The sequence below is a fragment of the Cyclopterus lumpus genome, chromosome 21 (genome assembly GCF_009769545.1).
Source record: "Cyclopterus lumpus isolate fCycLum1 chromosome 21, fCycLum1.pri, whole genome shotgun sequence".
In the NCBI taxonomy this organism is placed as follows: Eukaryota; Metazoa; Chordata; class Actinopteri; order Perciformes; family Cyclopteridae; genus Cyclopterus; species Cyclopterus lumpus.
Window position 1 is genome coordinate 14,355,223 of NC_046986.1, and position 23,838 is coordinate 14,379,060.

General features: G+C 41.5%; 2 protein-coding genes across 2 annotated transcripts; one reads left to right on the forward strand and one right to left on the reverse strand.

Moving 5' to 3' along the window:
* Window positions 1-447: 447 nt before the first annotated feature.
* On the reverse strand, window positions 448-3,131 carry vgll3 (vestigial-like family member 3). The gene is made up of 4 exons (XM_034562078.1): window positions 2,927-3,131; window positions 1,798-2,152; window positions 1,119-1,649; window positions 448-998 (listed from the first exon to the last, which is right to left on the reverse strand). Exons 1-4 carry the CDS (start codon window positions 3,029-3,031, stop codon window positions 958-960), a joined length of 1,032 nt encoding a protein of 343 aa, XP_034417969.1. The 5' UTR covers window positions 3,032-3,131; the 3' UTR covers window positions 448-957.
* Window positions 3,132-13,856: 10,725 nt separating this feature from the next.
* Window positions 13,857-23,838, forward strand: chmp2ba (charged multivesicular body protein 2Ba). Its single transcript, XM_034561539.1, has 6 exons — window positions 13,857-14,078; window positions 16,628-16,719; window positions 18,876-19,070; window positions 20,269-20,371; window positions 20,722-20,828; window positions 22,105-23,838. Exons 1-6 carry the CDS (start codon window positions 14,048-14,050, stop codon window positions 22,216-22,218), a joined length of 642 nt encoding a protein of 213 aa, XP_034417430.1. The 5' UTR covers window positions 13,857-14,047; the 3' UTR covers window positions 22,219-23,838.

The window sequence follows — 23,838 nt, forward strand, 5'->3', positions numbered from 1 at the left end:
CTTTCATCTTTATCATCCGCATAGCAGCAGGTTTCAATTGTATTTTTGTTTCTGCCGGTCTGCTCTCAAAATGTGTAACTTTAAAAAAAGAGACAGTAAAACCTCTGCCTCTGTCTGCCTGGAAATACCACTTGATTAAATAATGGCAATAGTACCGAGAGCAGAGGATACATGGCAAAAGCACTACCAAAGGAAACTTTTTTCTGACTTGATGTCATGCTAAAGTTATGTGTGATGAGTTGGACAACACACACATGTCTCTTGGGAGCAGGAGTTGAATGAGTGGTGTGCTCAATACCCTTGTATTTACTTGGAAGTGAATGTTTTTTTCTTGGATTCTACATGTTCTTTGGGTTTTTTTGGTTCAGTAAATGAAAAATAACCATCACATGCTTACAGTTCAACGATTTATTACTTAAACATAGAGTGCCAATATTTACACTACACAATCCCTTAATGCAAAAAGTAAAGAAGCATCCAGGCAAGAATTTTTAGCAAAGGTCATCCAGCAAACAACAACTTAGCATTGCAAAACTGTACACACAAAAACATTTACAGTCATCAACAAACATGTACTGTACAAAACAGAAATGTGGATCAAAATCAAGCTCTTGAAACAGAACCACTTGGTCTTACATTGCATAAAAGAGAAATGGCGTTGTGTGCCATCAGAGAAGAGGCCTCTCATTTTTAAAGCTAGTAGTCCGTTATATATCATTCTTCGTGACCCTTGACCCGCAACCAAAGCAGGAGATCAGTGTCATTTAAGTCCAAAGCCTGAGTTCATCTCCGTAATACGTTCTGTGGACAGTGCAAGACTCATCGTCTAAGCTACAGTAAGCCTTCTACCTACATTGTACATTACAGTGCTGGTTTTGCAGCCATACATTGATAGAGCCACATAGTAGGTCCTTTTTGGTGTGAATTGATTCTCTTTTCTCAATGTCCGTACATCAGTTAGAACCACACTGACGTCTTTGCTTTGGTCTGATCAAGAGCTGCAGGAGAGACAGACAGAAGGGGGATTACTATTGTGCTAAGTGTCACTTACTGGGCAAGTTAGATGACGTGTGAAGTTTAACAAATGCTTGAAAGTGAATCTATTGTTTTGTATCTACCTGAGTCATACACCTCCAGGGATCCATGGAGTGCAGAGGGAGTCCAGGTGACAGAGGTAGACGTGATGGCGCTGCTGCTGCTGGGGTCCATCTCCGTCTTCAACCCCTCGCTGAGTGGGGAACTCCCTGTGCTGGCGGTCGGCTGGCTCTGGTTCCGAACACCGGGCAGCAGCAGAGGATTAAACCTGGGATCCAATGCTGAGCTGTGGGTTGGGTATGAATGGAGCATGGGGTGGTGGTGCCGGGTGTGAATGTGGGGGTGAGGATGGTAGACGTTGTGGACATTGGGGTAGCCACTTGAACTCGGGGGATTCAGACTGTAGGTCCAGCTGTCATGGAGGGCAGCCGGAGGAGGGAGGCTGGCCTGGGAGAGCACGTGATCGGCCCACAGAGCTCCATCGGGGTGGTTGAAGGAAACAGGGCTGGAAGAGAAGTCTGGGTGGACTGAGACAGATGGAAGGCAAGGACTGGCCTGTGATGGATAGGTGCTGTTCCACACCGTGCTGCTCTGACCCTCAGAGAGAGACCCATCTGAAACAATTGCATCACAAATACTTTAACACACTGCAACGTAATAATTCCAGTGTTTTAATGAATAGAATAATTAACGGAGGATAAAATCTCCATCAGCTATGTATTTTGCTCTTTGAGAACTATTTCAATGTCCTGCCCCACTCACCTTTCCATAAGCCAGCCGTGGCCGAGGCAGACGGCTGAGTCACTCTGATCGGTTTGGTCTCACTGTTAAAGGTGCTGGACTGACTGAGAGCCCGGGAGAAGTGCTCATCGACAACGTCACCGATGTTGCCTTGGAAGTAGGTGAACAAAACACAGCGGGAGCTCAAGTACTCTGCCTCTGCTGGTTGAGTACCATCCTTCAGTTCTGAATCAGATGTGGATCTATGGCCAGATTCGGTTTCCGGTGCTGCAGGACCCTGCCGCAGGCCTTGATCCCTGGAGAGCATCCCTCTTCCTCCTTCTTGCTGCTGCTGCTCCATACACTCCTGCATCTTACTGTGAACACTCAGCCTCCTCTGGAGGAAGAGAAAGAGAGAGAGAGAGAGAGAGAGATTTACAGATCAAGCCAGAAGTAAACTAGATTGTAATAGAATCAGCACATAATTAACATTATAGTAGAGAATAAATGGCCATATCTTATTACACATGTTGTTGATGCTACCGTTGTTTACCCACACAATAAAACCATAAACTATACCTAAGTATGATAATCATGGGTTTGGGAGCTGTGTGAAAATGAGTTACTTTTTTCCCATACTGCCCTCCAACTATTTGTAAAGCTCAGTGTTCCCCATCCACATTCCTGAGTGACTGACCGTCACTGACCGGCTGTCATTACGTCACCATTTGACCGCAGGATTAATAGTTCCGTGTCATTACGCCTGACCTGAACATCAGGCCGGAATTTAATCATTCAAAGCTGAAATTAAAGTTAAGACGGGTGTGTATGAGGAGTAATTGAAGTTCGATGCGGTGTCCTGAAGAGAAGTCAGGCAATATAGTAAAACACTTTTTGAAGGAAAAAACGAAAAAAAAGTGAAAAGTCGACAAAATATTCCTTTAGGGGAGGTGACATTCCCAACTTAAATTCATGGTCGGACTATATACACATCCAAAGTTAACTTCTACTATTTCTTCAACAGCCTATCAAAAATAGTTACCGTTAATTAGTCAAGTCACACACTTATTTCAAGGTGACATGAACTATTTGAAATGTCCATTATTTAAAAAAAAAAAAAAAAACTCCATGTCACTCCATAGATTCAAAGGTGGTATGACGGATATCTCACCTGTTGTTGCTGATGATGGTGGTTATAGTACGTCGACTTGTATGCCGCTGCAGGGAGGTAGTGCGCTCCATAGCTTTGGTGGTACATCACATCCAGGCAACTCATAGCGACGGACCCGAGCGGTTAATGAGAAGAGAGGAGAGAAACGCGCACAACGCAGCCGCGGGCTCTTCACTCCTGAGACTTCAGACGGGCTGTATCCCCCGAGCTATCAGTGCCTCCATATATGCCTGAACGCATACAATGGCCATGTCGTCCAGTTTGCATACAGACAATGCGCGTCCCGCTGCGCGCTCCACCAGCACCACCCGGGGCCACAAATGGATCAAAACGATATAAGACACACACACTGTATTCTAAAAAATAAATTAAAAAAGGGAGAAAAAAAGTTTGTAGGCCGCCTCTGATTGGGTAAGTTATCCCTTCCCTCCTTCTCTTTCTCTCTCTGTTTTGGAAGGGAGTTATATTTAGAGAGGGCTGGGGCCATTTGCTCACGCCCACCGAGGAAGAGTGCATGCCGCAGTGGAGTTTAGCAAGGCACTAACACAGTCATAAATACACCTGTTCAATTGCCACTGGTGGCACTCATTAATACAAGTTTGTACTCATACTGTGTCTTATGAAGATCTCATAGTTCATGGGTCTTTGACCTCAGGACTGCCTGTCACAGTTTTGGGTGGCGGCCAGGACTTTGGGGATATTTAAAGGGTGACTTTGGTATTTTTCAACCTGGACCCTGTTTTCCCTGTTTTTCTAACTGATGTGGTCAACAATTTATGAAATTGGGTACATTGTTGTGGGAGCATGTTGCAGCCAGATGGGCAGCAAAGCAATCATATCAGGCAATTGCGGAACAGCAATACAGCTCTAAGAATTGTTGCCGGAAGACAACGGTGGAAAGAGACAGTTGGAGAGAGAGAGAGAGCGAGAGAGAGAGAGAGAGAGGGAGAGAGAGAGAGAGGGGGGGGGGGTGTCTCTGGGCATCAGGTTGTCAGAGTTTGTTGTGTTGGAGTACAGAAAACAATGGTATCTAATATCAATATCATGGCTGAATATTTAGATGATTTCGACACAACTTCAGAAAGACATTTCTCAGAGCTGGACACAAAATAACAAACAGAATCAAGGACTCAAGAGAAAGGTATAGAAACAAGTTTTATTTCTCTGTAGGGCCCATTCCATAATATTATCAGACACTTATAATAGCAGACATGGAGGCAAACACAGATGACATATAACCATTAACTTTGCAGTGGTATGTCCATTAACTATTCAGCTTCCAGGACGTCATGGTTATCACTGCCTTGTCCTGACTATTCCTTAGCTTCCCCTCTTTGAACGAAGCCTCCTGACTGAGTGAGCTGAGCTGTTTGCTGCCACCTGTTGGCGAGACCAGTGCCATGACGTGGCTGTCAGTTTGACCGTTTTATGAGACCTGCTGTTATGCTGTGAGGATCCACAGCATCTGTGGAAGAAGCAAATGACTCCAAGAAAATGCTGATCTTCAGTGTAATTTAAGTTTAAAAAAAAGAAGTAAAGAATATAACACCACGTGCTGAAGATGATCTTGAAAGCACAGCATTAATAAGAATCATGGACAGGCAAACCTCATCTTAAAGTTATTACAATTATTTCAAAATGTGTCACTTCCTTCCTGTGTTCACCTTATTATCTATACTCAATAGGGACTTGTGTTATGTGCAATTAAATACTTTATTTCATAATGTGTAAGAGCTCTCCAAGGACAATTACAACTCTTGAATGGCTGGTGCCTGCTCTTCCTGGGAGTAAGGCTGGCCTGTGTGTTGGCATCACTTCACCCTCCAGGTCAGCCCTGTTGGCAGTTTGTTAAGCGCTCCATCATTTTTGCATGTGGTGAGGAGCAAAGCACAGCTTCTTGTTATCATGGCTTCCTTTTTTTTAGCGAGTTCCAGAACTTCGGTGCAGAAGTTTCTCATTAAAAGCCTCAAGCCGCACTTAAGCACCAGCGCCACTTGCTTAACATATGGTTGGCTTTCCTGAGAAGCAGATGGTTTGGGCCCTCTGAGAAAAGGATTCCACTGCCCAGTCTGGCTCGGACACATCTTCTTTTCCTGTGGCCAGATATCTTCAGTCAGATTGAGTCAAGAGAGAAACTTCACCAGATTACTCGGTATGAGAAAAAGTGATCCAAAAAAACGCAGGGTAATTCCAGTGAACCGCATGTACCCAGTTACACTGACTCGCATCGTAAGCCAGGTCATTAAAAGGGCTGACATAAAGATATGCAGGGCATGATTACACAGGGGTTTTAAATAATAATAATAGCCAATTCCATTTTAGAACACCCAATTTCACAAATAACCACACTGAAATTTTATTTTCACTCACAATTGTTTTTTTAATTGAGACAGCAGGGTGCTGCAGAGGAATGCAGTGGTTAGATCGATGACACCTGGCTTCTTTCCTGCCATCTTGTTCACCAAGACCAAGTATGACACATGCGGCCTGACCTTCTCTCTCAAATTCTGTAAATTGTGAGACACAACACTCACTGCAAGAGGTACATTTAGTCTCTGATGTCAGATGAATTTGTAGGAGAGGTGTACAATGTGTTTTTATAAAAGTTAATTAGGTTGTAGGCCAACCTAGCGCTAATGAGCTGCAATTCGTACTGTTGAAGCCTAAACACACACACACACACACACACACACACACACACACACACACACACACACACACACACACACACACACGCACAGTAATTGGCCTCTCGGCTTCTCCCAATAGCGAAAGCACAGGTGTTACTAATAATGTTAATGATGGCTCCGGTGTAAGCCACAACAGTGTGACAGTGAGCCAGCACGCACAATACCAGGAGCCTGAAACTGAAGCAGCGAAATGGAATTCAGCTGTTATCAATTATATTATGTCCACCTGTACACGACTCATGTGAAAAAAAGACTTTTACTTCACTACAAGTCGCTGGTTCAGTCCATTTTTCCCAACATGTGGATGCGAGGTGGCCCTTTACATCCAAATGAAAAAAAATTCAGGCATCAAATACATGTTAAGTCCAGAGATCCATCGAAAACTAAATGTGTCCTTTTATATATAAATGGCAAAGAATAAAAGTTTAGTTTTTTACGGAATTGCTTCAATGTCTGACTCAGAGATACATTTTATGTTTATTTGTCTCTTCTCATTTTTCCCTTTTATCTTGTGAAATGCAAATGTTTAACAAAAACAACAGGAAGATTTATAATTTACTTCCTCCACCAGCGCTGCATGCTGGTTGCCAGGTGCCTTCTGACGAGACCTCGCAGACATCTATGGCAAGTGGGTAACAGTCTCACCATTTTCTCTCATATTTCATTCATTTTGATTTTAAGGGAGCGTGAATTATTCAGTCTCAAGCGGATGAAGCGAGTGGGGCAGCATTTTGAAAGACACGCACTTATACAGCAATCACAAAAAAACATTTTGAGTTTTATTTATTTCAGAGGAGCTCAGCCTTGCCCATGGCGAGAAAATGCTATAATTAATATTGGCAAAATCTTTACAGATTATATGAGTTGAAAGCTGACTCGAAAAGAGTGCATTTTGTGGTCCTTTTAAAATGTCATAATAAGTACACAGTGTGTCCTCCAGTATTGACATCGTATTTAAAGAATGGTAATAGTAACAGCCAATGTGTGGTCAATTCACTCATCAATTTTACAATGAATAAGCAATTAAACATCTATCACAACAAAGTTGGAGACTGGGTCAGATTTGAATAAACCGTCAGCATCATGCATCATAAATCATTCAAATCCTTTACTGCCACCTGCATGTCCTGACTGACAGATAGATCGCTCATTGTGACGACGCCAGCGGACAAAGAGACTGATTATAAAATGGTGCAGAGGTGGCAGAGTTAGTCCGTGTCTCCATCTAGTGTTTTCACACAGGGAATTGTTTCCCTCGCTGCCTTCGCCTGCTGTGGAAGTGGGGCAGTGGAACACTCAGAGTCAAGCCCGGAGACAGTGCAGGAAGTATAACACACACATCTATAGCGGTGTCACATACACACACACACTTACAACAGACAGATACACACATGAGCTCTCCGACACAGACGCTGGACCTCGGGGGTTTTCCACCAAACATCTGGAGCAGCCTGTGCCTCTACTCCCCTGATTCCTAATGAGGCACTGAGACGATTATTAGTGGATGTTTTGAAGGGGGAAAACGGAGGGAGGAGAAGGGAAGGGAATGAAATTCAAGTGGAGTTTGAGAATTGTTTGCTTTTCCTGCTGGTTTAAACCCTTCAAAGAACGATGGGCACCTCCAGTGCTTTAGATCTAAAGAATTATTTCATGCTAACTAAACTTCCACCACTTTAGATCACAAGCACATTTCGGAGGAGCATTCCTCTCTGGGCAGGAGGATGTTTTGGGGATGTATCCCAAGAAAAAAAAAAAAAAAAAAACTCCAGAAAACAGGTCACCAAGTGTTGTGTCCCAGATCTGAGTCTCAGAGATAAACGAAAGTTCGACCCTCCAAGTTTTGAGACATTGACGATGACAATTAACAACATAAAGGAAGAGTTTGACCAATTAAAAGATCTACCTTTTTCAACCTTACAGTGCACTCCTGATGAGGCAGGTGTGAGATAACGCTGAGTGCTGATGATATCTCACATTAAGCAGACTGCAACATCATGAGTTTTGTGGTGCGGTTGCTATCGTTCTTTTGCCCCCGGGAAGGGTCTATAGAAACGCACACCTGCCTCAGCTGACTCTCTGGATGATCTGAAGATGATGATGATGATGATGATGATGATGATGATGATCATAATGACGATGTTGATGATGACGATGATAAGGCTCATGTGCAGGCACACAAATGAACACCGCCCATGCAAGCTCTCTCATGTACACGTAGGAAACACGTAGGCCACCACCAACGGAGATGTCATTGAGCTGCAAGACATTTTATTCTTGGAAAATCCTCCAAAATAACACGAGTATTTGGGGTTTTGATTACAATTATGATACGTTTAGAATTGTGAATCATATTTTTCTTATTTCATTGTCATAAACCTCATAAACATATCTAAAACTCTGCCGTTATTTCACACATACACACTTATTATATGATATTTGTGTATACCTGTCCATTCAGTGGATAATTCCATGCAGTTTCTAGTTTAGTGTTGTGTGTGTGAGAGGTGGGGGAGTAGTGCCAACTATTGAATCTAATTAAAGAACTATTAGTGCATCTTTATATACATGGAGTGATGCAATATCAGAGGATTTTAGTCGTATTCAGAAAAAAAAACGGATTTGCCTCATGTGTTATATAGTTTAAATGAGACATAACACAACATGGTGGGATCATTAGCACTGTAGCAACATTGTGTTTTCTAATGAGCAAAAGACAGTCATTTGTAAGTTAATGGAAATGGAATTTCCATGTTAACCGAAGGAAAAAAGAAAAGCTTTTTTTTTTGTCAAACAAAAGCCTTTTCATTATCTCAGTGATCACACATATTCAGTTTTAATTGCTCAAGCCATTATTGCACATTCTAGAAATTGAAATGGGAGTTTTAATTGCAAAGACTAGACAAAGAGAAGTACTTGCTGCACAGCGTACATGCGTGTGTATCTGACGTGTGTGTGTCTGACTGTCTGTTAACAGAGTGACCAGCGTATATTGGTTTCCCTCAAGAGTCAACATGCTGACCTTGCTTAAGAAGCAGATAATTACTTATACTCTCCCCTCCAGTTTTAACTCATATGCTGCTTGTATAAAGATAAAGGAAGCTGCACAGGCTGCCCAGCAGAGGTTAATGACATGATGGAGACTCAAAGACAGGGTCATGTTGATGGAGGGCAAACCCACTTGACAGATGTGTGTACCCCTTTGGAGAGTGTAACTGGGTTTGGATTGTCCTTTTAAACTAAAACTGGACATCTATTTAAATGTTAAATCTGTAAATCCACAGCTAATTGGAAAAATAAAAAAAACGTTCAATGTTGGACATTTGGCTTTCAAGCTTTCGATATGTGTGAAATTAAGCATCCTATACCGGTTCCTTTCTATTTTGCTACATTTTGATGTTTGGTTTAAACACTGACATGGGGAAGAATGTAGATTTGATTCATATTATCTGTGACAGTAATAAAATGCTCTCTATAAGAGAAAATACACAATGAAACAATACAAAGGAATGAGTGGAGACACAGGAAGCTTTTTTAGCTGTTCTGACACCTTGAGCGAAAATGTGGGACACAGTTTTTATTTTGCTTTGGGGACCGCTCCTCTATATTAAACTACTGATGTTGCTCTAATCCAATGATTACCACTTTAAAAAAAAAGTGCTGTTTCTTTTTTATAAGAGAAAAGACAAATCTTTGACATTTTGACTATAACATTTTGATTATAAAATCTACTGCATATCCTCTTCTGTCTAAGTCTTTTGTGTGTTTTCGTTTGCAATAAAATGTTATGTTTGTTCTGTGTGTTCATATGTTCACCAATTAAGCCATTTATAAAAGGTCATACATATACACCTGTAATAAAGGTGGGCTTTGATTTCGATATCACCAAAGACTCCACATGAATTAATATTAAAAGTTGTTTTCAAATGTGTTCCCTGGAGCATGTCCAGTGTGTTTACGACAAGAAAAAGAAGACCCTTTGTATTGTAACATTTCATTATTTATTCCACAACACTAAAACCAAAAATGGTGTAAAAGGTGTAAAACTGCGCGCTGAAGGTGATTCACTGCTGTTCCAGTTGGATTATTCTCAATTGACAAACTCAACTTTACCTACCTGTCCAGCTGTCGTTACAAATTACACTGCCCTAAGTGTATCATAAAGACTTCCGTTTCAAATGTGATGCATGCTGTAAAACAAAATCATTACAAACACATTGTTCTGGATTTTCAGAGGATGGCATTCAGAACAACTCAACGAAACGTCTTCGCACTCGTCCTCTGTTGCCCTTCCAGTTAACTCTAATTCCCTCATGCTAATGGTGTGTCTGTGCCTCGGCTCCTGCTGGGACCACCAGCCTACTTTGTGTGGTCACAGCCTGGCCCTGGGGCGAGGAGTTCCACGGACTAGAGAAACAGAAGAGGGAGAAAGAGAGAGAGAGAGAGAGAGAGAGAGAGAGAGAGATATAGAGAGAGAGAGAGAGAGAGAGAGAGAGAGTGGGAGAATCAAAAGAGGGTTCTGGTTTGATGCATGTGGGATCTACCCTCAGACAGATTGTCCTCCTCAGGCAAAAAGGACCTGTGGGTAAAAGAGGGTGTCATTGAACCGTGTATCTGCTTCACTGACTGTGACATCCAAAATTGGCGCCAGCAGCAGATTTAAACAATAGCACCTCGCTGTTTGACCTTACTCACAAAACCATCAGGATGGTTGTAAGGTGTGTGTGTGTCTGCACATGTTTTTATTCATACCCCACACCTGCATCTACATGCTAAATTTGCCCAGTTTTAGAGGTGTGTGTGTGTGTGTGTGTGTGTGTGTGTGTGTGTGTGTGTGTGTGTGTGTGCTCCGTTGGAGGCTGGGGAGGTTGAGAGTGGCAATGGTGATGAGCAAACACTACCGGGGAGAATAATCCCTCATTACCCATAATTCCCCGATGCTGCACTGCGCCGGTGAGCGCGACTACATTCGTCCCACGGGCAGAAACGGGCAGAGGCACTCACTCGATTTATTAGACCGTCCCTGCCTCCCCGCCCCCTGCCTCCCCGCTGATTAGCATCTCCTCATCTCTTCCCGCTTTCCCGGCCACCTGCTGTCTTCCATATGTCCTAAATGCTCTCCACTACTTACCCTCTGTGTTCCTAAACCGATCCACATATCATGTTAGAGATAATTCCTCTTAAAGCTTCCCCGTACATACAGTGTGGTGCGGATAACTTCTTGTGTACTTTCAATAACAAACGGCATCATGTTAAAAAGCGGATACACCCGATTAGGATATTTAAAGGAACACTTTGACATTTTGGTAAATCAAATTATTACATTTTTTGCTAAGAGTTGAATGAGAAGATCAATACCATTCTTATGGCCGTTTTTTTTGAAGCCTTAGCCAGAAGCCTGTTAGCGTACCTTAGCATCAAGACTGGAAACAGGGGGAAACAGCTAGCCTGAAAAAAAAGAGCGTAGAAACTAGTTGCGCAGTGACCGCCTGGTGTCTTATCATTAATAACACTTTACAGTTTGGGTTTTGTGTAAATAAACAAAATACAAAATACTGAGTCAAGCTAAACGTCTCCTTGTTGTAGCTCCACAACGAACAGCATGTACTGTATCTGTATAAGAGTTTGGTTGCAGAGTGCACGGTATTAGTAAAGATCAAGTTTTCCAAGTGATTCCAGACTTTCTGATGATCTTGTAAAATATGACTTCTCCTTTTGTCCCATGCTCTTCTCTATCTTTGACTGTTGCCTTGATTCTCCCCTCTCTTCCTCTCAGTGAATGTGCCCTCCATTCTCCTTTTCCTTTAATCCCTCTGGTACTCTTTGTGTCCTCGCTGCCTCCTTCTATCTATCTCTCTCCATCTGGGTAGGAGTGAAGTATCCATCCATCAGAGAGCAGAAGTAGTGTAGAAATCCCGTGCCTCCCATCACAGTCTCTCATCTCTCTGTGTTTACATACAGACATATTTCAGCCTGCTTACATGTCAGAGGCACAAGGTAGAATGCAGCATATCTTATATCCTATTATGATTCAATGATGTATGTGGAATGAGATGTGCATCCCGAGGATGCCCGAGGGAGCTTTGTTGAAATTCTATTGCAAATGACAAAATCTAAAAAAAACGGAAAAAATGGATTCTGTGGTTTGGACATATGGGGCAGATACTGGTTGTCTATTACTGTAAAAATGTGACATTATTAATTCAGGATTGTCTGATTGATGTAGTAAATTGTGACATTCTACTTCTAAAGAGACTTTCTAAAATAGAGTAAAATAAGTATCTTGCAAAAGCTTCAAGTAAGGGTTTTTGTGTGACTGGTTGTGTCTAAATTTACATATATTAAAGTTGCTATAAGGTGACTGGAAAAAACAGAACCCTTGCAATTTTGGTGTGTTGAATAAAAAATGTGAAATTGTTATGAGGTGTAAAATATCAGTACTCTCTTGTCTATTATAACTCCACCTAAAAAGGACCCCTCATCACCGGACCCAACACTTGCTTCATCTTTGGACGTCTGGGTTTATCTGTGAAGAGGAGAAAAACACAGTTGTTGCAAAAATAACTCCCACATTCATCAAGTGAAAGGATCTGTGAGATTTGTTTGATGATACCTTAAAGCTGGAAAGCTTGATGTACTTTATGGCTGCGACTCCCACTGATTGTGCAGAGATCTCATTTCACACATGAATGTCTCTCTCTGCTGTGTGTGTGTGTGTGTGTCCATAGACTCTGTAGTTAGTGCCTAAACATTACATGTATGCTGGCCTCGGGCTTTATTACATAGAGGAGGAGAATGGGAGAGATAGAAAGAGGAAAAAAGTAGAGAAAGAAATGCTAGAAAACGAAAAGAGAGGCATTTTCCTTAATTGTTGTTTAATTTTTTAAATAATAAATGCCCAATATATATATATATATATATATATATATATATATATATATTTCACATGCACCTACTGGACACAGATACAGGCTTGGTACCTGCAAGCCTCTTTGGGTGCTTGGGGCTAGATTTATCACCACTGGGGCTCTCTGATGATGAGGCCGTTTAGTGGGGGGGTCCCTGTAGTCCTCCAATGATTAGTGCCAAACATCTTCCCTAATAACCTTAACAAGAACAACGCCTCAGGACAACATGCTGATGCACACAGGCAAGTGCACGCACAGACACACACACACACACACACACACACACACACACACACACACACACACTTTGGAGATAGAAAAAAGAGCGAAAGGCTACCCATCCTCCTCTCTTTCCCCTCAAAGTCACCCCTCTCTCCTCTGTTCCAGACAAAACTTAGCATCTCTTCCCATTTCTGGGTTGAGACCCCCCACCTTATATCTTCTGCACTACCTCCAACCACCACTTCCAATACACATACACACACATGCATGACCAAATTGAGTTGGTTATGGTTCAAGAGTCCCACCACAGCATATAAAGTTGCTCTCAGCATCAATATGAAATAAGGCAATACGAATACATGAATACATGCTGGAGTGCATGAAACCCCTCGCCTCTAGTATACAGGAAATTGAGAAGAACTGAATTTATGATGTTGTAAGAAGCTTTGGGGTTGTTTTATAGACAGGAACTCCCTCTGTTGATTGTTTCCTTTACAACAGATTACACATTTGTGTGGTATGGACGGTACATACAGATAACATGCCCAAATGCATAGACTGCTTCATACTTGAAAGAGTGAGAAAGACTGAGAGGAAGGGAGAGCAAATTAAAAAACATCCTGTAAATGTGAAAATTAAAATCCATTCAAACTCAAAAGCCGTAGCATTAAGCAATAATAACAGATGTCAATGTTGCCATTTTGGACATTTTATTAGTTTGCATTTATGCTGCCTTCATAGGCTGCATGGACTATTACAACTCTATTTTCAATTGATAGGAATAAACTAACATACTGGTAAATAGAGGTCCTAATCTAATGTCTCGCATTACTGTAACTTAATTTAATGTATATATTTTTCTAGTCGGGCTACCATGGCTTTTCCGGTCCAACCTCTGTAGACCTCTGGAAGTAGACTGGGTGCAACCATACACCTTAGCATTCAGATGACATTCTCATGTAGTCCAGACATTCATATGGCGATACAGTCCAACAGAACACACAGAACTGACATTTTGCAATATTCGGCATCATTTCGACGAGGCAAACACACTTTTCTGATCGCAATGGAACATTTTACGAGGCACAATGAAGGCAGCATGAGAGTCGCGCCGTGACGTCACGGGGAGCCATCGAGTCAGTCAGCTGAGGGAGGAACTCCGACAACAGAAAGTCAACCAGGAAGCTGCTAAACTGACCCACTGCCTCGGTGTGACGGCTTAACGGCGGTTTTAACGATAACAATCACACGGTAGACCAGTTCAGGATCGGTCTTTTATATTCCAGTCGATACAAAGCAGCGAAATGGACCTTTTCAAGAAGAAGACTGTCGATGGTAAGTTTGTTCTATGTGAAGAGCTAACTGTTAGCTAAGTTGTTTTAGCCCCGGTGTTCAGACTGCTGTGTTGTTCCCATATGAACTCAGCTCTTCCTATTTAACGCGAACTTGTTCTCCCTGTTCTGGGGCAGGCCGAGTCACTCAGTCACACTGAAGCAGACAGAAGCCTAAAAACACCGCAGACACAACTTAATGTAGCCACGGTGGTGACACGCAATAGGTAACACTGGCTGGATTAACGTTACAGTGTAGCTGTGAGCAACAATATGTGGCGTTACAAGTCGTTAGTTATCTGTTAGCGTGAGAGCCAGAAAGGAAGAAGGTGATTTCATTGCGACACAGGAGCGGAGGCTGAGGTTTACTCATTGGTTTTATTATGTCACATGAACCCCACTTTTCATAAAATGTCTCTCAAAACGTTTAATATGTATGTAATATATGTATTAATATGTGCAGTTATGCTATTTGTTGTGATTTTATTTATTTAAAAACATATATATCCCAAAGGTTACTGCACCTCAGTTCCAACGCACATGTCCTGTGTGGGGAAGACAATAATACAGATAACGTTACATTACTGTCCTTTGTGATTGACACAGACTCCTCAGTAACTGCCTTGCAGTGATAAGATAAAAACAACCGTATTACAAACTGTGTGATGCAATTCTAAATTCTAAAGGACATGCTGTTAAAATATGCCATCATATCATGCTGTCTTTGCAGTTGGACGTTGCCATTGTAATATACAGTGATGTCAACATTCTTCAGTATTTCCGTTTTTCTGTCTCCAGGCTAGGTAATCAGCCTCACAAGGTCAAAACGGAAAATCAGCCTCTCCTTTATCATAGTTAATGAATGAATTATTCTTTTTCAAATACTCATTATATTGACTCATAGGGCTGGGTTTCCAGAAGGGGGGCGGGGAGCATTAAAGTTCACCTCCTCTGGACCCCACACCTTTTTGTGTCAAGAATTTCATAAAGTATATCAGCTTCATGTTTAAAAAAGGTAAATCTTCTCACAGATCCGCCTCCCTACTCCTCCCATCATTGTCATTCCAGTTTCACCCACACCGATCGTCTGCATACTGTACTTACTGTGCCGCGTTGCCGCCACTCCACGCCGTTGTCCGGTCTTCTCATTGACATTTCTCAGTTTCCATCTCATATTGTATAATTCACCTCTCCCTCTCTGGACAGAGGTTTCTTTGTCGTTGTAGCCCTGGGTAGGGTGGCTGAAGTGGTTTCTGGTTATTTGGCGAATGGATGGGTGGGTTAGATCACACTTATTTGTAGGACGATATCCCTCCCATTTTGAAACGTTGGCGGCACGTCACCTTATACGTATGTGGATCCCACAAGTGGTCCAATACGATGACGTGTTTTGAGCAACTTCATGCTTGCTGAACTTTTCAGAAAGAATAATGCCTTTTTTTGGCAATTGTTTGCTTTTTCCATTATTATTATTATTATTATTATTATTATTATTATTATTATTATTATAAGTTATATTTTCTTGCAACTTAAGAATATGGAGCTGAATCATTTGTTTAGAGTCAATTGTTGAGTTCATCCTTTATTTTTCTTTTCTTTTTTTCTTAATATAAGTCTGAACTCTACATGTCTTTCTCGAGAACTGATTTATTGATATGTAATTCTGTGCTCATCTATCGACTTCTGTTTGTCCTGAAGGAGGGATTCCTCCTGTTTTGCTTTTTTTCCTTTTAAAGGTTTCTTGTTCAAGGGTATTTTAGGATTTAATTTATTCTGATTCTTAACTTTATTTAATAATTGACGATTCGTTATAGATTCCTGAAAGGATACTGCGTATGTATTGTGCTGTATATTGCAATGTCCAAAAGCACCCCAGAGTTTAAACTGAATTGAGTTTTGGTTATTTCAGGGGATTTCTGATACACTTTAAAACTATTATTTTCTGTAGTCAGAGGCTACAAAATGACATTAACTCAAAACGCCACAACTGTTTCTTTTCTGGAGGACCTGAAGGTGTGTGTCAAAGTGATTACAGGGATGTCCCTCACTCAGAAGTTGTGGATGAATGTGTGACTTCAGGGTCATGCATAATCTCACATGATGCCACTTTGTGTGGGTGGTTTAGACTCAATATTGGTGTGAGCTGTCCAAGCACTTCCTCAGTTGGTGGTGACAGTATGAATTCTCAAAGTGCTGCTTGACACACTTCAGTTATATTCCACTGAAAATAAATGGTAGAGGGCGATCCTTAATGAAACCAGATAGAAGAAGAACAAAGATTGTACGTGACATTCTTGTGCTTTTTTTCCCAGCTGTTAACCTCTGATTGTTTCGGCTCTGCAAGTGATGAGTAATGCCAGATTTTGAGAATGGACTTGTGTTGCCACCATTCTGCACATAGTTAAAGTGTTCATATTTGATTAGATTAAAAGTAATACATGTAATCACGTGAACTCTTTGCTCATTTGCATTTTGATATCTGTAAATGGCACTTAAGTGTTAAAAATGTTTCCACAAAGTATTACCTGTCTTCCTTTCTGTCTCTCTCCAAAGACGTAATCAAGGAACAGTCGAAGGAGCTGCGTGGCACTCAGAGACAGATCACCAGGGACAGAGCAGCGCTGGAGAAACAAGAGAAACAAATGGTGGGCACACACACACACACATAAGTCTGGGGACAACAGTCTATCTAAGGCATTTTCCATAGATTTCCACATATTGCATCACAACTTTATTAAGACCCCCCTGCTCTCCCAACACATAGCTAGAGATGCATATCACATTATTTTCCGACAATATGGGAATGAGACTGATTTGCTAATGGGCCTAAATTAATAGCAAGAATGAGCTGGTGTTGTGGTTTTGCTTCAGGCAAGTCAGACACCTCTCTCTCTCTCTCTCACTCACACACACACACACACACACACACGCACTCAACATTTCACGCTACGGCTGTATTCCCTGACACACACAACATTTCCACTCTGTGAAAGATGAAAGAATCTGGCGGTTTCCTCTCACTTCTATTGTATTAAGTAAATATCATACAGGGCATAATTACCTCCCTGGGGAACCACATTTTTGTTCCTCATTAATGCTTTCCGCTAATTAGTCTAATTATTATTTTTAAAGCTTTGTTGCACTTTTTGAATAAAAGATACATTCGGTAAGAAATGGAAATGACCTATATTAGCACAATCAGGACTGTCCGTAGCTTCCTGATACAAAAAAAATACATTGAAACCACAAGTTAATAACAAAAAAGGTTTTAGTCATGTTTAAAAATTCACAGGGTAGTTGGATTGAAGCTGCTCCTGCAACACGTTGTCCATCTTTTGTTCAGAAAGATCCATGTCCCTAAATACATTAATATTCCCAGCTCCTTCCAGGAAAAGTCCTCACAGCCTCATATTTGTGTGCTGCATCCCTTCATGTTCAGTAGAGCACTCTCTATCATCACATCCCTCCACCCCTATCCCTCCTTTCCCGACAGGGCAGTAAATAAGACATTATATGCTTCACATATAAGTCCCACTGCTCTCATCTTTTTCTTTTCCCCGTTCAAGCATTCATAGTTTTTCAGATGACAGTGCAGGTGACATTATTATTGTCACTGTCTTCACTTTATTTTCTACACAGCTCTACATGTTTTTTTTTACTGCTCACAAAAGTGTGTGTGTGTGTGTGTGTGTGTGTGTGTGTGTGTGTGTGTGTGTGTGTGTGTGTGTGTGTGTGTGTGTGTGTGTGTGTGTGTGTGTGTGTGTGTGTGTGTGTGTGTGTGTGTGTGTGTGTGTGTGTGTGTGTGTGTGTGTGTGTGTGTGTGTGTGTGTGTGAGAGAGAGACTGAGCTGAGTGGGGAATGTCTTTTGTCTCATCAAACATTAATAATTGATTGTTATTTTCCTGAAGATGCTTTTAGCTCACACACAAGATGCTGGGGCTGTTGTACGTACTGTAGCTGTGCTGAGAGGCCTGGCTAGCCTGCTGTAACCTGCAGCTCCACGTGTGTCTCTTGGGATGCTCACACACAGGTTCCCTGTGGGCTTTAGTGTATTTTCTGATGTTTACCAAAGCTAAAAATGTGTATTTGTGTGCCAGTGTGTAAGGCCTGATCCAGATGACAATATTCACTATGTTTATATTTGCAAATGCATTGATCTCTCGGGAGTATCGTGGATATAAGTTATTTACATAATAATGTATTAACACAAAAAGCCCTCCTGAACTGTCTGAGTCATGAACTGTCATTAAAAATGGCAAAAACGAGTAATGACCATAACATGTTTTCCTTTATATATGGCATCGCCATGCATTGCCCATTCAGAACCGCGTTCAAGAGTCACCCATGGGTGTTACCCTTTTAACAAGGCTGTCAATTTATTCCAACCTGATTGCAATGTGGCTTTGGACATGGTGAACATGTTGTATTGCTGAGACGGATGGAACATTGGTGGCGCTCACTGGCACTATAAAGTTCACAAAACATGACTTTGATGAGAAATGTACATGTTGTGTAAGGTGGCTGCTCCGCTGCGGCAAATCTGAAATATAGGCAGCCTCAAACTGTATTTTTCTCCCTGTATCTGCATATACGGAGGAACATTATCTCAGATGACACACCCATAAAACCAGGAGACACTTGGGCTCTCAATAGCTTCAGTGGATTTGTTCCAGATATCTACACTGTAGTTGAATTATAATTTGGAGCTGTTAGTGGCTATTATGGGCACAATTTTCATAAATTTGCCCACTGACATTTTCAAATCCTAAAATTGACACACTATCCCCTCCCCCCCCGTCAGGAGGCTGAAATCAAGAAAATGGCTAAGACTGGTAACAAGGAGGCATGTAAGATTCTCGCCAAGCAGCTGGTCCAGCTGAGGAAGCAGAAGAACCGCACATACGCTGTCAGCTCCAAGGTCACCTCCATGTCTACGCAGACGAAGGTCATGAACTCACAAATGAAGATGGCCGGCGCCATGGCCACCTCCGCAAAGGTAAGAAGATCATAGACCCTCTCCTTGAAGTCTGCTGCTCTGAGGTCAGGGTTTGAAAGCTGAAATACTTGTCCATTTGGACATTTGATCTCTACTACATTCAGCTCACCGTTGGGTGTGCTTTTGTTTGAACTAGTTTCAGTGATCTAAGTGTGTAAAGTATTAATCTGGCATCTGTTCATGTGTAAAGACAAGACTGGTGGCGTTGTTGTAAATTAAGTGGTAATTGGCCACGGGCGTTGTACTGTACGTAGACTTCACACACACAGGTCAAATATAATTAGGCATCAGATTAATTCTCTTCCAGGAAAAGTCCTCAGCCTCATATTTGTGTGCTGCATCCCTTCATGTTCAGTAGAGCACTCTCTATCATCACATCCCTCCACCCCTATCCCTCCTTTCCCGACAGGGCAGTAAATAAGACATTATATGCTTCACATATAAGTCCCACTGCTCTCATCTTTATCTTTTCCCCGTTCAAGCATTCATAGTTTTTCAGATGACAGTGCAGGTGACATTATTATTGTCACTGTCTTCACTTTATTTTCTACACAGCTACACAGCTCTGTGTTTTTTTTACTGCTCACAAAAGTGTGTGTGTGTGTGGGGGGGGGGGGGCTGTTTTCAGGAAGCAAAAGAAAGCAAATGTGTTAATTGTTTTTATGTCATACATAAACAAAGTTGATTTACAGACAGATTTACTTACAACATACATTTATTCAGTGAGTAGAGCAGCGCTTTCCTCTCACATAGCTACATAGGTTAACATGGTCTAGAGCAGCATGTCAATGTTGGAAATGTATCTGATGTGCTGTCGGGTCAAGCTGTGAAAATGTGCCACCTTTGTGCTGATCTCTCATGGGAAGGAAGGAGACGCATTATTTATTTGTTGTACTTCTATTATCCTTTCTTGCTAATGAATGCAGAGCAAGTCTTCTAATGCTGCGTTTACACCAAACACATTGCGAATATTCGCAGCATTAAGCCCTATTTCACAAATATCTCTTTGAGACGCTGATTTATAATAAGAGCATAACTCATCTTGAATTTGCTACTTGGGAAACGGCCCTGTCTGTAATATGCAAGGTCATTTTGTTTGTTTGCTCAAGAGCAGATCTTGCACTATGCTGCTTCTCCTCAGTACCAGCTGAAAACCTCAAGATCAATTCTCTCACCTTTCTTTTAATCACGTGTACAGACTATGCAAGCAGTCAATAAAAAGATGGATCCACAGAAGACCCTGAAGACCATGCAGGACTTCCAGAAGGAGAACATGAAGATGGGCATGACCGAGGAAATGAGTAAGGACTCATAATAAACACACAATGAGCTCTGGAATTTACAGGCTTGCCAAAACCAGATTGTCAGGATATCTGTGAATGGTGTTACGGGTGACGGGTGTGGCAATTTGTGTTCTGATGAGAAAAAGAGAAACATGAAGGTATGATTGTGACAATGACATGGAGAGGCTTTTTCATTTGCATAGTGGGATTGCCAGCGCACAAGCATCCACACATGCATTTAGTAGTTTGGAGCACAATTGTAAGCTTTCTCACTCTAAAGTCCAAACTGTGACTGAATATCAATGCATTTTGATTTAATTGACCTGTCTGTCCTCTTCTCCTCCTTTCCTGTCTCACAATCTGTCCAGTCAACGACACTTTAGACGAGATCTTTGACGAGTCTGGGGATGAAGAGGAATCTCAGGACATTGTCAACCAGGTTCTGGATGAGATCGGCATTGAGATCTCAGGAAAGGTAAGAAATTCAGAGAGAGAGAGAGAGAGAGAGAGAGAGAGAGAGAGAGAGACCATAACTTTATACTATCTTCTGTTTGAAAAACATTCAGCCCATGGGGCTTTATTTAAGTGTTATGACTATGAGAGAATGTAAAAGGACATTTTAAACATGTAAATGATCCCCCAGAAAAATCTGAACAACAACTGTTCCACATAACTTTTACTCGACTGTTAAGATGTATTCCAGCTGCCACATGGTGGGGCTAGCCTCCAGCTCTTCTAACTCTTATGTACTTTAGTCTGTGTTACTGCCAGCCTTCCCATCTGCTGTGTGTCTGGCTCCCCCTGGGGGGCTTCATGAGTTATTACCTCTCATAACACAATGTACAAACCCACACATTGTCCCATAAACGAGCCCACAGCTGGAGAGAACAAACAGACAAGATCCATAAAACCCTGCAAAACGGTTGTTAAAATTAGGGGTGTAATTTTCCTCCTTGCTTAATCACAATAAAAGACTGAGCAGAGAATTCTTTGAATGCTATCGTTTTGTGCGCATTCTGGGAAAAGCTAAACAATAAAGCTTTTTCAATCAAACCGAAACCTGGAAGGAAGTTACAAGACTCATAAACTATGATAGTTCCGGAGAAACATAGTAAATATTCAACCATATGTGTTGTTGTCATATTCACTGGAATTGTCATATAATACTATAACAAATAACAGACAAAGGCAATTTAATAATAGTTTGAATCAAGATCCACGTCATTTGATTATGCTTTTTGGGTGGGGAGGGCCAGGTTGTCGTAACACTTATTTAACTGGTGTAATACCAGTGAAAAAGCCTGAAGGATGCCGAAGCACATAAAATAGTCAACCATTAACCAGCAGAGCTAGAAAGCCATATTCTCAAGAGAAGGATTAAAGAGAGTTGAAAAGTGATTCCTTAATTCTGTTTTTCATGCAAGTGGATGATTAATGCTGTAAAGAACAATGCTTGTATAACGCCCACTTGCATTAATGCTGTGATGGGCATACGTAATTTTAAAGGCACATCACAAAGTATTCATGCAGTGTGAATTGTTTCGTGGCGTGAATAGTTTTCCAATATAATCAACAGTAATTGCGATCCAATTTGAACTGGTCCTTTACATTTGTCTTTGGAATAGCAGGAGGCAGCTGTCCACAGCAGCCAATCTTGCGACAAGTACCGGGCTCTGTGATTGTGTGTGTGTTAAGTTTGAATTCTGTGTGTGCCCACTAATGGGAAATGTTGTGCCCATGTGTTTTTCCAGATGGTAAGAGCTCCAGCTGCAGGAAAGAGCCTCCCCAGCGCCGCCTCCTCTAAACAGGCCACCATCTCCGACGACGAGATAGAGAGACAGCTCCGAGCTCTGGGAGTGGACTAATTGTCTTCTCTGTATTAATGTTCACATTATAAACCTGTGCAACATTAATACCGATTTGATACAGACTCTTTTAGACACAAGTGTTTTGTCATTGTTGAAATGCTAAATGTGTAACAAAGGGTGCACACCAACACACACACAAACACAAAAACAAACAAACACGTTGAGACATTCAAAGACATGCAGGCAGACATGTTTATTAACACGCACATAATCACACTTTCTTCGGCAGGTTGCCTTACAGATTATTAGGGCAGGACATTTAAACTATTTATGCGAAATTGTTATTTATTAACCTACTGGAGTGGCCACAGCCTAAAGGTGGTCCAATAATAGATATTTGTCCGAAAGAGTTCTGAACCACCTATGCCGTACTGTACATAGGTGGTTTGTCTTTTATAAGGGCTACAGGATAGAGACCATGGAACTGGCTTTTCCCCGACTTCGTTGATTAGTCATATAATATATATCAGCTTTTATGTGGCTGAAGATGGATGGTCTTTCCCCAGCAAGTTTTAACACACTAATTAAAAAGAGCTTAGGTGTTGTCAGAAACCAGATGGAACTTGTATTTAGCCTTCTCGCACCATTTACGCGATTAACTTCCTCAGAGGCAAACTATCCTATTCTCGACATGCATGTTGTTTGGGTGAAATATCCCCGGCTGAAGTGGGACACCATGCAAGTGAGAGGAAGAAAAAGCAACTGCGCACCTTCTCCACAAAGATTAAGCACCCGGTCAACTCGCTAATGAATTATCATGTTTTTAAAACCCTTAGGTACATAGTTACTGGAGATGATGTAACTCAGACAAACGTATGCATGTGACATGTATAACTGAAGATGGTAAGGCCTTCACTTTACTTACATAATGCAACGTTATTTACATAATGCATGAAATGGTGAGATGGACTGATCTGACTGGGCAGGCATTTAATTTGCCCCACCGAACAGATTGTGTGGGAAAACGTAATCAAACACAAATTAAGACTAATGTTAGCCTGGCATATCGAAGAGTTTCGAATCGGTTGTTTGATGCTACTGAATCATCAAATTAGTTTTTTTTCTTTTTAATTATTATTCTTGGTTGATCTGATTGTGTATCTTATATTGGACGTGGGGTTTACCGTGATTGTGGGATGGTACTGGTCCTGCAGTCCCTCCTTTCTTTCAGCTGCTGTGCAGTTACTGTCATAAGTTATTGAAGCTGCCTCACTCACAAACACACACGCCATCAAAATGATAGAAGCATTTGCTAAAATCACTGTGATCCAAGAGATGTGCTCTCTTCCTCAGAGCTGAAGCTCTTCTCTGATCTGTTCATGTCAGCCGGCGTCATGAGAAAGACACCGATATGTCCAGTGACATCGACTCTGTCATTCTTGCATGCATCTGCCATGTACAATACACAATGGATTTCATTTTTGTAAATCAATTTTTTCCAAACCTTTTAACATCTCTTGGTCTTTTGTGGTTGTGAGCGGAAACAATTTTTTTAACAGATGTCAACATTGAGTGCATTTTCATGCTTAGGAAATGTATGTTATATGTATACTCCTCTTTATTTGTTTCGTCAGGGTTATTGGCTTTTATAAATGAATAAAGTTTCTTCAGGTATGG